The sequence below is a fragment of the Colias croceus genome, chromosome 14, assembly GCF_905220415.1.
Source record: "Colias croceus chromosome 14, ilColCroc2.1".
Classification (NCBI taxonomy): Eukaryota; Metazoa; Arthropoda; class Insecta; order Lepidoptera; family Pieridae; genus Colias; species Colias croceus.
Window position 1 is genome coordinate 664678 of NC_059550.1, and position 16477 is coordinate 681154.

Sequence of the window (16477 nt, forward strand, 5' to 3'; positions counted from 1 at the left end):
TAATAAATAATTTTACTTATTTTAACTTTTTTTGTTATAAACACTTAACAAAGGAAACCATTAATTTAAATAGGTATACCATACCATACATACAGATACCTTACTTAGAAATCGACTTTCATTCTTACAAGAAAGTAAAAAAAAACTTAATATACACTTATTATTTAACAATTTCAAGAAATTGTTTTAAGATATTGTCACCGAATCTTGATAAGTGTACAAAGTTTGAATTAAAACTGTCCATAGAAAGTGAAAATCGAGTATAAAGTAGTCGGTTACATACAAACATACAGTTGAAGCTGATAAAAGCATAAAAAATTGTAAAAGTAAATCAAAAAGACGTGTGGCACTCGGGGACTGCCGCGGTAATGCTATTGCATGCTATGCCTTCAAGCCACACCTCCGCCCGTCGGAGTGGGGAGCGTGAGGTTTTTCGTTACGGAATTTCTGGATTCGGTCCCCGCGCTCAAGGCCCGCGATAGAAGCTATGCAATAGCTTAAAAATGTATACCCGTTCACCCTGAGTTTGTCAGTCCATGGAATGCAAGCAGAATACAATGGCAAACTTAGCGCGAACGGGCTGCGTATACCTACTTACGAATAAATATTTATTTCAATAAAATCGATAGAAACTTGCAAATAAATACTTCGGTGTTAAAAAACGGTAAATAATACAAAACATTGTAATACATACACTTAAGAACTAAAACTATGGCTAAATTATATTATTGTATAATATAACTAGTAGTGTGTTCTTCTGCTTTGATTGCGCACGTGGTTGGCGAGACAGAGAGCGAATATAACTGCAACCAACTGAAAATAAATAATAATAATTTAGTAAATAAATGTATACAAATATTATAAAGCTGAAGAGTTTGTTTGCTTGATTGAATATGCTAATCTCAGGAACCATGGGTCCAATTTGAAAAAGATAGTCCATTTATTCAGAAGGGCTAGGCTATGTATCATCACACTAAGACCAGTAGGTGCAAAGCAATGCTGGTAAAACTGCAGGGCACAGCTAGCATTAAATAAATAACATTGGTGATATCACTACATAGTATAAAACAAAGTCACTTTCTCTGTCCCTTTGTATGCTTAAATCTTTCAAACTACACAATGGATTTTGATGCGGTTTTTTTAATAGATAGAGTGATTCAAGAGGAAGGTTTTAGTATATAATTTATTAGGTTTTAGAATTTAGACAAAGCGGGCGAAGCCGCAGGCGGTAAGCTAGTTCGATATAAATTGAAAATTTTGAGTTGATGTTAAGCTGATTAAAAAGGAAGACAAACTTTGTGCAATTAACTTACTGCTTATTGATATGAATTTAAAAGAATAGTATAAAATCGATCGCTCTGGCGGGTCACGAGTGACTGATTTGGTCAGGCATCCCCACGCCTATGACCCCTGGTTTGGCACGAAAGGATGCGGGTTCGTGTCCCGCCTCGCGATCGAATTTTTTCTATTCTTTATAAATTTATATTTATAAAGCATTTGAATGCCATTAAACCAAAAATATCAAATTCTTACTGCTTATTATCTAAATTGTTTTTATGAATAATTCATATTTTTCAGAGCAACTATGGAGTTTCTTGCCGATTCTTCTCCATAGATACTGCTTTCCGAATCGGTGGTAAATGTTAAAAATACTTACCTATGTAATGACGATTCGAAAGTGCTACTAAATAGTAGTCTAATTGAATAAATGAATGTAAAAAAAAAAAAAAAAAAAAAAAAATATTGGAACATTCAGTTCAGTTCAGTTCAAATAATTAAATGTTGAACAGTGACTAATCATGATGAATATATCAACCATTTGCAAAAATGTACCTCAATAGAGACAATGCTGATAGCTACAGCGCCGATAGCCACTCCGAAAGTCTGGAAGAAATCCTCAACAGCGCTGGAGCAGCCGCTGTAAGCGTTAAGGGCAGTGCAGGGGAGGGACGCGCAGCAGGTATCCGGTAGTGAGAAGTTCATGTAAGACGCTGCACCTTGCGGACCGCAGCATTTGAACTGGAATCAAATAATGTTGAATTGTTATTTAGTTTTATAGGATTCAAATGCATTATAAATGTATATTTTTTAAACATTTATGTATTGTTTAGTCTAGATGCTTGGAGAATTTTTTAATTAATAAACTATGGTGATAGCAATGTAGCTTGAAGTTCTGAGCTCGTTACAGGTTTTAATATAGTTATTGGCTTTTTAATTCAATATACAATGTATAATAATTCAATAGTTAATTTGGGTTTGAATGAATTAGTTAGGTACTGAACAATATTTGAACTATATACGTATACATACGATGTCCAGCATATGTTGATCATTAATATAATCTAGACATGGTTCTCTTTGCTTAGCTCCTGGACGTGTTCTTAGTTAGTTAGTACTATTCACTCACCGTTCTTTCAATTCCTTGGAATGCCTGTCTATCCTTGTTGAAGGATTCGGTCAACCAGCGCGGGATCTCTTGCACGTAGCTATCCAGATTCACGAAGATAAGCACAGCCAATGTCAATTTCGCTAGCATCAACACCAACATGAATATTGAGTACTGAAATGGATGTTCAATGCAATATAAATATTATGATCACAAATCACAGTTGTGATCTTGGATTTATTGATATAAAAATATGAGTTTACACTTTACTTGACAGTTGACATGTGTTACAGATAATGCAGATTGCAGAAAAGTATGAAAATCTGAAAATTGTCTATTTAGGAAAATTTGTAACAGAAGTGTGAATCGCACTATATTTCATAAGGCTCCTCACTCACGTCTGTGACGGCGACTTTTGTAGTGATGCTGGATGCAGTAGCGACTAGCGAAGCGATCGCTAGGCAGAATGTAGCTTTAATATGCCAGTCCCGAGTGTTCTTAGTTTTAACCGACTTCAAAACAAGGAGGTGGTTCTCAATTCGTCGGAATCGAATCTAAATTCTTCTTATTTAGAATTACAATAATAAAAGTTTTACGTGAGTTTCGTTACCTACAGACTCTATATTATACTAAACATACTATACGTTGGTTTACAGCTCGTAAGATTTAATGAATCATTTTAATAATAGTTAATTTAAACAAAATTGTATAATGTAGGTATAGGTGAATCAAGGACAGTATACTCACAGTAACGAGCATGCAGTTGTTCTCCTTGATGGCACCACAGCATCCGAAGAAGGCTATCAAGAAGACGATAACACCAAGTACGATGGCCGTAATGGGAGCTAACTGGAAGTTAGCCGACTCGATTGCATCCACTACTTCCGATACTTGGAGCTGCACTGCGATTCCCAGACCAACAAGAGCTAGACCAGCCAACTGTAATAATAAAAAAATCGCTTATTTACATTTTATTTAACGGTTTTACGCCCGAAATCGATAATCTTATCTGGGATTAGCTGTTAGCATCAATACCACAGAACACAATATTATATTATACTGTCTTTCTCAAAAAGCGGAGTTTGGATAAGAATTGATTTTTTTACAGAAAAGTGGCTGCTGCAAAATCTAAAAGCGAGGAGGTTCAGTTTCATTACAATGTTTAAAAAGCGCAAGCAAGAGCGCAAGTAACTATCATAAGGCATTATATTATTTGTTTATTTGTGTCAATTGGTAAATTTATTAAGCCATTTGCCTACTAGATGGCGCTGCCAGCCATATCCAAGTAAAATATAACCGGGTTTTTTTGCTTTGATTCAAAATTTGATTGAGTTTTTACATTTAAAAAACCTTGGAGAACGACATTCTTATTTCATAAAAACAAAACTGTATAACTTTTAGGGACCATTACGCCAATAAGTAATTTTTCATTGTTTAATCATGATCAGAAATCATTTTATAATAAAAATAGATGTCTTTTATAAACATTGAGATCATTCTAAATAAACTGTTTCTGCATGCAGACTTTATCTACGCCCTAAAAACAACTATCAGGGGTACCTATCTTATCTCTTATCAGTTGCGAGGCACACAAATGCTATTCCTTTACACCACTATAATCGATATTGTTTTTCTTTGTAAATATGCCAATATCATTAGATTCGGAATGATAGGTATTTCAGTTGAAACTGTATTTCTCAGAAGAGTATAGGATTATTCATGCTACACGCGATCAGGCTCGCGCACTGGTAAAAACGTTTTTGACTGATTTCAGTCAAAGGTAGTTTTGACAGGTAGATAATAAGCTTTGGCTGTAACCAAGCTGTAACTGATATACATTTCCTAGATGATCAACGCCCTAAGTCAAAATCGTTTTTACTGCAAAGATGACAAGCGAAAATACATAGTATTAGTATCTAGGTACACAGTTTAGCGAAGAGCGAAACAACGAGCGTGCTAGATTGTTGTTGTTTATGACAATTCGTACAAGTCGAGCGAGCATGCCACAACGTGGCAACGACCGGCGAGTGCTAGACGCGACTTTTAGGGCGTTTCCCATTCAAACAAATACAAACTATACCAATATACAACGACCTTTTGACCTTCAAATTTCTGCTGAATTATTTCATAATTTTGTTTTTAATTGATTAAACTTATCTATCATAAGAGTCTTTGACTAAGGGCGTCGGTCAAAAACGTTTTTGACTGATTTTGGCAGCAAAATATGTGTTACCTGTGGTAAGAATCTTATTAGAAACGAATAAAATAATATGATAAATCAGTGAGTTTGTATCATGCACTAAGTGATTTATTATTAAATTGGTTTTGTACTGTAAAAATATATAGGTAGGTATATCCATGTAATATTCTTGAAGAGCAAATATCCAGAGGATGTAGCTATAGGTACTGTTATAATTTTTACGTAGATAATAAACTAGGTAAGCCCTTGGTTTAATCCAAATATAAAACAATCAACGAATCCTTTTATGTTAACGTTACAAATGAATAATTTAGCGATTTTTTTAAACCAGTTTTCGGAGCGTATTGTCGGAAGAAGCAACTACCTAGTTATAGATTATATCCTACTAAATAATATTTTAAATGCGAATGAAAAATGAAAGTACCTATGCTTGCTTTTACTCCTTCACGCAAAAACTTCTGAACCGATTTTCATGAAATTTAGCACACACATAGAGGGTAACTTTGGATTAAAACATAATATAAATAATATTATCCCGAAATCCCACTGGAACGAGGACTATACGGGTTTTACACTACGCGGGCGAAGCTGCGGGCGAAAGGCTAGTCTTACCATAAAAGTTCAAATTGTGTTCATTATTAAAGTTTTATATAAAAAATATGGCATTGTGTTGATGATTCAAACATGAATCAGTTTGTGGGTGTAACCCTGTGGTGTAACCTGTAAGTAGGTATATCGAACTTATTGCACAACAGATAAAAAATTAATTAATTAATCTCAAATAATATTGAGTAGATACTAGCTTCCCAGACATACGTTGTTCTCCCTTATTGCCCCTTTTTCGTGTTTTCTCTCCTCATATGGAGACCTTCCGCCAATAAAATGCCATGTAAAAAATTGCCGAATTTGTCGAGGCGTTCTCGAGTAAGTATTAGCAACACATTTGGCGATTCATTTTTATCATAAACTAATAATACTAATGTACTATGTATAAAATATAAAAAATTTAAACATATAAATGACTGAACGAAATACATAATAAATAATATAGTACAAAACGTTTTACAACACAATAGATATAGGTATTCTTGCTATTATAGGTTATGATTCCACAACGTATTTTATATCATGCTATGGAATATTCTGTGGAATATTCCCATTTTTAGGAACGGTTAAAACAATAATTCTTATCATTGATCGATACTTATTATAATATCATATATCATAATTCATAATATTAGTGCATTTCGTTTTACAGATAAGATTACTGAAACATTATTAATTAGGAACAAACTAAACTTTTTAAAAACTTAGCGTAATTAAGTCAAAAGTAAAACTTACCGCAAAGAAAAGATTTGCGAAGAACAAAATATATTTGACAAGGAATTCGCCACAACCCATTTTGATGTTTTTTTATTTACTTTATAACGGAAACTTAATAGCGTAGGTACTCGCTGTGTTTCGAATATCAACTGAATAAAAAATGCGGCGGTAACGTGTAGGTAATCTGGTAACACTCAGTTATCAGTAGATAACAGGTTCAGTTCTTCTGGGAACGCGTTGGTCACTGCCAATAAATTATATGAATGATCAATAATTATTATTAGTGCAAAATTTACGTACGAGACTATAATATGACTAGTTAATTGTCGAGGTGACAAATAATATTGACAACAGAGATTTGTTTCAATAATTTCCTTATTTGTGTACTACCACGGTAAACAGATCTGGGTATATCTTAGGTTAATAATTAGGTATTAATATTTAGATAAGTTAGATAGCTAACTTGGAATTTTTTTAAGGTTTCAATTTTTAATACCAATAAAATATACATAAAATATTATATAATCATGTGTAACGTGTCGGGTGCTTATAAAATAATGTGTTTTAAAATCTGGCGTGAGTTTTTGAATACCTACCTATAACTGCCCACGCCATTTTGGTTAGCTTTCCCCCTTTCAGCATTTTTTCGACCCAGGTGTGTCCTAGACTGGACTGTTAATACAGAATCCGATGCTATGTTTAGAAATAATGGTAGATATTTATAAATAACACACCAATATGATATTATGATAAAACGTGTAAGTTTGCCTGTATCTGTGTCTGTTAAAGGGGTGATAGACATACGACTCGTACGTCTATCTCCTATCGTACGGTACGAGTAAGTACGCGAACTTGTGGCTCGATGACCTTTTTCGCTCGTGTATCACCCCAAGTACGCGTACATAAAAACCGTCGAGTAAGTTCGTTGACGATCCAACATGTTTGAATTTTTCTCGTAGCCGCAAACCTAGCCTTTCTAGCTATAATACGTGTTACTAAGTGCAAAAGTTCATCATATAACGGCTCAGGCATCCTTAAATAATTACTCCTTCACCAAATTTACGTGGGATAAACGCTCTCTTTTTGTAAGCCAGTTTTTCACCCACTTTTGCCGATTTCGTCTTTTTTTACTTTTATGGATTTAATATTATATAATTAAATATTGGCGAAGGTATCTTTGAATCATGCCAAGGAAATTTCACTTCTGACGCGTGCACACGCTCTTTTTTTGTAAAGTACCCTCAAATAATAGTAAAAACGAAAATGTCCTCCAATTTTTGAACATTTATTTTGTTAGAATGCTATTTATTAAAAAAAGGGATGGTTATTAAATTAAAGATGTCTATATTTAATTCCTGAATAACACATAATTCCCTCTGTTGATGACATAGAGACATTCGATATCGGTGACATGCGAGAAGCTACTGACCAAGTTCTATGTGTGTCACCGACGTCGAGCCGAGTAAGTACACGAACTCTAAAACCGCGATTTTAAAGTTCGTACGTCTATCACCTGCTTTAGGTTAGGTTTTTTCGAAACTTGGTATAAAAATATTGGTGTTATCAGTCATAAAATAAAGATTACTTTTTTACAAAATTTTCCATTCCATAATTAATTAGATAGGTAGGTAGATAGTAGGTAGATAAAAAATAACATAACAATACCTACCATAAAACTGAAAGTTTGCCTGTCTGTTAGGTTGTCACGAAATTTGGTATAAACATTTAACATAGACGAAGACTGGGAGTCAAATCATTGAGTATTATTATTACCTACTTATAGAGGAGACACGTGACGTACAAAATCTGTGCGCCAAGATAGGCGCGGCGGCGAAAAGCTACATGTTCTGTGATTTTTTAACTATTATGTAGTAGATTACAAATAATGATTAAAAAAGTCGTCCTAGTTTTTTTTTTTAAATAAATACACAATTTTTTACCGAAAAAATGACTTCGATTCCGTCTTTTTTTTCGTAGTCGATAATTTTTAGTCAAAATAATAATAAACCTGTTAAAATAACTCATAAGCTTTTGGAAATAGTAAACAGAATCCAAATCGACCCATAAACTTCGGAGATGTGTCAAAAAATAGAAACATTAAAAAATATTATAGATAGACCCCCTTTTGAAGTTTATTTTCGATATTTCTTCATGAATATTCAGAATATAACGGGCGGTCACATGTGCATGAGCGACATTGTATAAAAAGTGCCGAATTGGTGACAACACATTTGGTGAAGCTCCGTCACGCTGGAACCCGCTTTAAAAAAAACCTTACTTTTTTTCAGCCTATTTTACCTACAAACGATGCTAATAAATGTAGTATAGGTCAATTTTTTGTAGTCTTATTAGTTACTTAGAAAACATCATTGATATCGTTCGAAGTAAAAAATATAAATAATAGCGTGTTGATTAGTTTTGGAATGGGTTCCAAATTGATTGTAGTTTATTGTAGTGGCAAGAAAATTCTTTATTTGCGTTGTTTTATCTCAAATTATTGCAAGAAGGTCACAATAACAAGATTTTAAAAAATAAATAACACTTGTTCAAAAACTACAAACGATGCTAATAAATGTAGTATAGGTCAATTTTTTGTAGTCTTATTAGTTACTTAGAAAACATCATTGATATCGTTCGAAGTAAAAAATATAAATAATAGCGTGTTGATTAGTTTTGGAATGGGTTCCAAATTGATTGTAGTTTATTGTAGTGGCAAGACAATTCTTTATTTGCGTTGTTTTATCTCAAATTATTGCAAGAAGGTCACAATAACAAGATTTTAAAAAATAAATAACACTTGTTCAAAAACTACAAACGATGCCAATAAATGTAGTATAGGTCAATTTTTTGTAGTCTTATTAGTTACTTAGAAAACATCATTGATATCGTTCGAAGTAAAAAATATAAATAATAGCGTGTTGATTAGTTTTGGAATGGGTTCCAAATTGATTGTAGTTTATTGTAGTGGCAAGAAAATTCTTTATTTGCGTTGTTTTATCTCAAATTATTGCAAGAAGGTCACAATAACAAGATTTTAAAAAATAAATAACACTTGTTCAAAAACTACAAACTAGTATAATTTGAGATAAAACAACGCAAATAAAGAATTTTCTTGCCACTACAATAAACTACAATCAATTTGGAACCCATTCCAAAACTAATCAACACGCTATTATTTTTATTTTTTACTTCGAACGATATCAATGATGTTTTCTAAGTAACTAATAAGACTACAAAAAATTGACCTATACTACATTTATTGGCATCGTTTGTAGTTTTTGAACAAGTGTTATTTATTTTTTAAAATCTTGTTATTGTGACCTTCTTGCAATAATTTGAGATAAAACAACGCAAATAAAGAATTTTCTTGCCACTACAATAAACTACAATCAATTTGGAACCCATTCCAAAACTAATCAACACGCTATTATTTATATTTTTTACTTCGAACGATATCAATGATGTTTTCTAAGTAACTAATAAGACTACAAAAAATTGACCTATACTACATTTATTAGCATCGTTTGTAGGTAAAATAGGCTGAAAAAAAGTAAGGTTTTTTTTAAAGCGGGTTCCAGCGTGACGGAGCTGCTTGTATCTGTGTCTGTTATGTCATACTTTCATGAAACTCGGTATAAAAATATATGAAGACTTGGAGTTATCAGTCACAATTTATAAATTAGATTACTTTTTTCCAAAATTTTCCATTACATTATAATTACACATTATAACTTAGGTACAAATAAAATACCAATATCATAAAGCAGAAAGATTGCCTGTCTGTCATATACCTACATAATATATTACTTTTTTCCTATTGAAAAAGGGGTTGATTGATGACAGATTTTGCTTGTGGTTTTGACCGTGCGCGTGAGTGCAACCGCGGGGCACAGCTAGCTATCATATAATTGGCAGGGCTTACTTTTTTCTTTTTCTTAGGAGAAATCGCGTGCGACATAAGTTTTGCCACATGTAAATTATATGGAAGAAGTTGGTATATGAGTCACACAATTTTTAAAATAGGGTCATTGCGCTGGTTTTCGTCCAATTATAGGAGTTGCCAACTTTGTGATACGAAATAAATATTTTGGAGCACCCTTCCTTAAACATATAATTTTTTTTTAAGTCCTTATATAAGTAGTCTTCTTTAAGATAATATTAAGGGAAAATAAATCATTTTGATGTATCTTTTTATTTAAATTATTTTCTGCAAAAGTAGGGTAAATGCTAGTTTTCGTCCAAAAAAACTGGTTTTCGTCCTAGTGTAAGCTAGTTTTCGACCACCGTGTAGAAAAAGGAGGGTAGGTCAACTATTAAGTTTAAAATCAATTACAGGTAAATATATACGTTTATTTAATTAACATTACAATTTCTCACTACCCAGGTTTAGTTTTACTTGTGGTTTTACTAATAATAATCAATATAACTAGTCAACACTGAGATCTATGTAGCACTTCGCAGTCCTTATAGGCGTTAGTGATGACTGTATAATCATTCGTAATAAAGAAAGGAATGCGTTCCTTACAATGTAAATGAAACAAGTAATAATTACAGGACTAAGAAATAACATCAAAAAACAGAAATATTCATTCTAACAACAAAAATTTTCATTCTAATACTTTGTTTATCAAATGAAACGTACTATAAACACACAGCCATAATAACAAGTTTTAGCTACATAATCTTCAGTGTACGCAGCGTCTTTTTTTTCTAGATTTCTTAGACTCCTTCGAGGCCATCTAAAAACAATAAGATCTTTCTGAGGATACGTTGAGTAAGTATAATAAAAAAATACTGCATTGGCAAAACAGACCTAGAATAAAAGATGATACTCAAGTGAATGATAATCAAGAAAAATACAGTGTATTATGTCTGACCTACCCCCATTAATGCTACGAATAATTGACTCTACTTCACATAAGGAGAATGATACATGACTGAATGAATGACAATATTAGGTACCTACAAGTTACAACACTCTGGCCCTCACCAATTATTTATAAGGAAGATACTGAATAGAAAACTTTTCAATACGTAAAAATAGACGAAAAGTAATGCAAAAGAATGGCTATATTTAATTTTTGGATACTCCAATACTCATTCATGGACGAAAACTAAAACATTTAAAGCTAAATTTAGTTTTCGTCCACTTCTTTAAATATTTTTTTATTTTGGCAGCACTGACATAGCAGTGGACGGAAACCAAAAAAACTAAACTAATAGCAATAAAGATCACTTCGGGAGAAACTATTCAGTATTTTAAAGGTCCGATAAAGTAAAATGACCCTAACAAATATTCACGTAGCTGTTTGAGTTTCCGTCCACTTGGACGAAAACCAAATATTTTGAGAATTTGGTAACCTAGTATCCGTCCACTTAATATTTCGAAGAGTATTATAAAAATGTATGATAAACACTTATAATTGCGTTTATTATGCTTATAAATAAACATACGTACCAAAAACATTACGTAAACTAGCTAAAACAGTGATTTACCTTACCATGAACTTTTCTCGCCGGCAAATTTTTCTCTCGCGCGATGACATCTGCAAGGCACGTATGCGAAGCGGCCACATTTACGTTAATTTTTTGAACTCTCTTCTTGTCAAATCAAATTTTAATGTTGATAGTACTGTTGCTTAAACATTATGGACCGTAAAAAGTGCAAACTTGCGCGGGAAGGTAGGTTTGTATTCAAGTTTTACGCACGTGATTGTAGCAGGTCAGTCAAATGGACGAAAACAGAAGCTGGACGGCAAACCAGCGCAATTACCCTAATTACAGATAAAGCAACGTTTTTCACGGAAGAAAAAGGGTTAACACTTTATCAGTAGATTTAGATAACGATGGTTATTATTTTAAGTTTTTGTGACTAATTGTATCATGCTTTCAAAAGATAGATTCCTTTGACTATCTTTTAGTATCTACTTAGTGCTATCAACTAGTTAATACTGAGTAATATTTTATAATCCAATTACATATCTACACTTCTACACTAATATTATAAAGAGGAAAACTTTGTTTGTTTGTTTGTTTGATTGATTGTAAATTGTAATGAATAGGCTCATAAACTACTGGACCGATTTTAAAAATTCTTTCACCATTCAAAAGCTACATTATCCACGAGTAATATAGGCTATATAATATTATCACGCTAAGACTTAGATCATTTAATGATCTAAGCGCTAAGGCCTAAGACCAACAGGAGCGGAGCCACGCGGGTGAAACCGCGCGGCACAGCTAGTTAACTATATAAAAGCGAACGTTTAGATAGATATATTTTATTTGCAGCTATCAATTTAGATTAGATTCGATCGACATAGTTAGGTCCTTCCATTTTGTTTTCAGTCGTTAAAAAGCTACGGGATCTATAATTGGGAAAAATTCTTAAACAATTGTTCTGTGTATTATCGTCAGGAAATTCCTCCGAGGGGGTTGCGGAAGAATTCTAACAAATACCCGCGGCCCCCTCATTAAAGCGGCTCGACGGAACACAGTGGGGTTTTAGTCGGTAAGAATCCGACATAACCCACGGCTCCTTCCCCGGGGGCCGTGGGTATCTTTGGAAGATTTCCCCACTATATAAAAAAAAAAAGGTATTCTTTCCTACTAGAACTGGATGCTTCGTTATAGAATCTGGCTTAAAAACTTTAGCCTTTATAAATGGGAAAACGAATATTCGACGACCTGCTTACTCGACTACGTCAGAAGGAGGGCAATGTTTTTCGATTGTGGGGTAACTATAAATGCTAATTAATTCCCTGAAATTAATGGAATTAAAAGGAGAAAAACTTCTGGTTTCAGTACCTACCAAATATTTTAGACTAAAAATAAATTGAAAATTGTTTCAAAATGATTATTTTTTATATTTTAAAATATAATTATCAGATTATTTCATACACCAATCATATTTTCTGCACTAACAAAGATAATATTATATGCCTAATTTGTGTCTACTGATAATTACTGATATGGGTGCCAGAATTCAGAAATGAATTTGGGGTGTTTTCCACTTTAACAGAAAAAAACTACCTACGTAGGTATTTTGTTAGTTATTTTTAGCTAGTAGCTTAATTATTTAGATGATCCTTAAAAATCTTATTAACAAAATTACTTAAAGATTATTTATTACTTTGATTCTTGTGTTTTATTTTCGGAAAGCATTCATAATTTTTACATTTCATATTACGAAATGGGTATTCTTTAGCGACAAATGTATTTTATGATTATTTTTCTCAAGACGTATGTGATAATAATTGATAAATCATTTTAAAACTAGTATTTTAAACATTTCCTAAATACTTAGCTTCGGAATAGTATATATTTCCTAGGAAATAGGAGCTGTACTCCTAGATTTGATACATTTCCGATAACATGTGCATTATGAAAATATATGTGTAGGTATGTCAAAGTCTAGACAAGAACAGTAACTTTTATAAAAATATTAAATAATATCTAATAAGAGGACAGAAAACCCGCTAAAATTAACATTAACTAGAACCTGAATGCAACGTCACGAAACAGATTTTCCGCCTTGATACGGATACCAAACTCGTTTTAATTTTAATGTCACGACGTAATTTTGCATTCCTTTTAAATAACGTGGGTCGGCGGATAATACGGTTTTTTTATAATAATAGCAAATACGCGTATAACGAGTTTTGTTAACATTTTCATAAAAGTATAATAATATCTATCCGCCCACGGCTTCGCACGCGTAGTCACAGGCAGGGAATGAGAAGTTAAACCACGGTAAAAAGTAGACTATGTAATTCTCTAGCCTCCAGTCTTTAATACTTAGTATAGGAGAGGAGATAGTAAAGTTTACTATCTCCAGAGATAAAATCATATAGGTACTACTATAGAATCGCTTCGTTGCGACGCGAAAGAAAGACAAGCAAACATACATTTCTTGTGTAGTAAAGACGCTACATTTCAAAATAATATTTACAATATTGATCCTTTATCCTTTAAGTCTTAAGATATTTACAAAAAAAAAAATACTACGAAATAGGTACTAATGTTTGGAACTTGATTTCAAAAAATTAAATTATAAAGAAAATCTCTCCCAATAGTTACGTGATTATAAGGAGTTTTGCTCTCCTTTGACTTACGAAATATTTACAATAATAAATTTAGATAGAGCAGCATTTCTCCGGAATTGCTCTCACAAAGCAAGATACTTCATAGCCATCATGGGGAATATTAACAACATCGTCAGTTCAACGAAAGACCACACAGCATACTTACACTACAATAATTGTACGTATATCTACCGGTATTTTTAGAGATCAACTCATTATATCGTTCGATGACTTGTGTTGCAAACTTTAGTGAGTTAGTGTAAATCAACGCCCGCGAAAGAGCATACGCGTTCGACACACATACCTACATATTAAATGACAAGTTGTTTATAACAGAATTAAATTCAATTGTTCGTACAAACATCACCCAGTACATCTTTATCAAGTGTGGTTTTGATAACATTGTGTTGTGATTAATTTTATATAGAAATATTTCAATGGAAAACAAGGAGTCCCCAAAGGAGGCGCAAAAGGTCCCAAAACTAGATATGGCAGATATCGAAAAAGTTTTTGGGAAGCCACCTTCGCCAAATCTCAATGTTAAACCTGATGTTATGATTGAAAATGAGAAAAATCACGGAAAGGACACAGTGAGTAATTCTTTTTGTTGTTGACATTCTAAATTATTATTTATTTGTTTATACTAGTTATGAAGATTATGTATAGTGTTCAAAGTTCAGTTATATTTGTGAATTATTTAAGAAATACATATTAAACTGAGGTGGTTGAACTTAGTAGTAACGACTAGCGACTGTTTCATATACTTTACTTTTTAAAGGGTTCTTTTAAAGATATAAAAAGGAAACTGAAAATAAAATCATTTAAACCAACTCAAGTGTCTGGGAATCAGCTTTTCAAATATTTAAAACTAAAACTAAACCAGCCAAAAAACTTTCCTAAAACAACAGTGAATGATGAATTTAATATGGATAAAACTTTTAATTGCATTTGTGGGTATAACAAATTGGAATAAAAAGGAAAATAATGTAATAAAATCCTCGAGTTCACTATTTAGAAATAATAATATGAGACGTTATATTTTAAGTATCCAGTTAATCATTTTCTATTCTAGCAGTTGTTCTAATTGATAAATTTAAAAAAAAATTGCACTGGTCCTAAATTAATTAATTTTGACTCGAAATACAGTTGCCTAGTTCCAAGTGATAACAGCAAATAGATAAAATAACCTGCTTGCTTAATTATCTATGTCCTCTAAAAAATATGAATTATGAATTACGAGTGAAGCAGACACGAAGATCATAAATTCACATTTACAAATATCTCAATTGGAAAGTGGATTTCTTGCGAGAAATCGCGGGGAAAAATGGAATCCATTAATATTGTCTCGTACAATGCATACAATTATCACACGTGCCATTACTGTTTTTTTTTATGAAAATTGTTTTTGGGATATCAATAATTTCTTTAGAAATTAGAGGGAACTTAAGTTTAATTAACTACTTAAGTTTAATTCATAATAATCATAGTAGAAAACAAAGTCGCTTTCTGTCTCTATGTATGCTTAAATCTAAAACTAGGTACCTACGCAACGTATTTTGATGCGGTTTTTTTTTAAATAGATAGAGTGAATGAAGAGGATAGTTTTGGTTTATAAGTACCTATAATTTATTAGGTTTTAGACACAGCGGGTAAAGCCGCGGGCGGAGTAGAGCTAGTATGATAATAAGTTCGTCGTTTGAAATGATTTTTTTTATATACCTATTATTATTTATATTTTTAGATACTTACCTATGTTTCAACAACCTAAATATCCTTCTTATAAAGTATAGAAAAATGGCATTCCATACCATATAAATCCCGTGCATTTTTCAGAATGCAATAATTAATTCATGACTAGTGAGCCACCGTTTCTGGAATAAAATCGTTTCATAGGCCTATATATGTATTTGTGGTTTCACGTCCTTCGGCTTAGATTACGACAAATGATTCATTTAGTTCTTTGAATAGTGCGGTGAGAAAACAATACTTTAATTAGTAGCAAGAAGATCTTAAAAATAGGTTTCAGGTTCGTATTATACAAACTGTAGCGATAAAATTCGTTTTAATTTTGTTATTTTTCGTATTTTTACTAAAAACACCAACACCAATAATTAATATTTTCGTGTCGTTTTGCATGCAATGCACATGCATTGTTCTGTTTGTCTTTATAGCAAGGGTACCTTTTAAATATTTTAATTGGACACGACAGCTTTTCATTCAGTTATTATTGTTCAAAAATCCTGAGCAGCAGGTACCTACTGATAAACATTTCAGACATAAAAAAAACTAATAATAGCTATGTTTTGGTAAATTACACACGTACCTATTTACCAATTTCTTAAGAAAATCTTCCTCTATCCATGCAATTATTGGTAATAAATAATAATTATCTGATAAAATAACTAAATAACCAACTGCGAAAGTAATTCTGTCTATCTCTTATTCACGCCACTTAGGTATGAACCGATTTAGATAATTTAGATG

At 32.3% G+C, this 16477-nt stretch overlaps 1 protein-coding gene across 1 annotated transcript; it reads right to left on the bottom strand.

The window, feature by feature from the left end:
* Positions 1–388: 388 nt before the first annotated feature.
* Positions 389–6083, bottom strand: LOC123697361 (23 kDa integral membrane protein-like). Its single transcript, XM_045643850.1, has 5 exons — positions 5928–6083; positions 3134–3325; positions 2408–2560; positions 1834–2019; positions 389–813 (listed from the first exon to the last, which is right to left on the bottom strand). Exons 1-5 carry the CDS (start codon positions 5985–5987, stop codon positions 742–744), a joined length of 663 nt encoding a protein of 220 aa, XP_045499806.1. The 5' UTR covers positions 5988–6083; the 3' UTR covers positions 389–741.
* Between the last annotated feature and the right edge of the window lie 10394 nt (positions 6084–16477).

Coding starts and splice junctions, on each gene's coding strand:
- LOC123697361 (XM_045643850.1), bottom strand. CDS start 5,987: ATGGGTTGTGGCGAATTCCTTGTCAAATATATTTTGTTCTTCGCAAAT. Junction 3,326..5,927: donor TCGCAAATCTTTTCTTTGCG/GTAAGTTTTACT, acceptor TTATTATTACAG/TTGGCTGGTCTAGCTCTTGT. Junction 2,020..2,407: donor TCCAAGGAATTGAAAGAACG/GTGAGTGAATAG, acceptor ATTTGATTCCAG/TTCAAATGCTGCGGTCCGCA.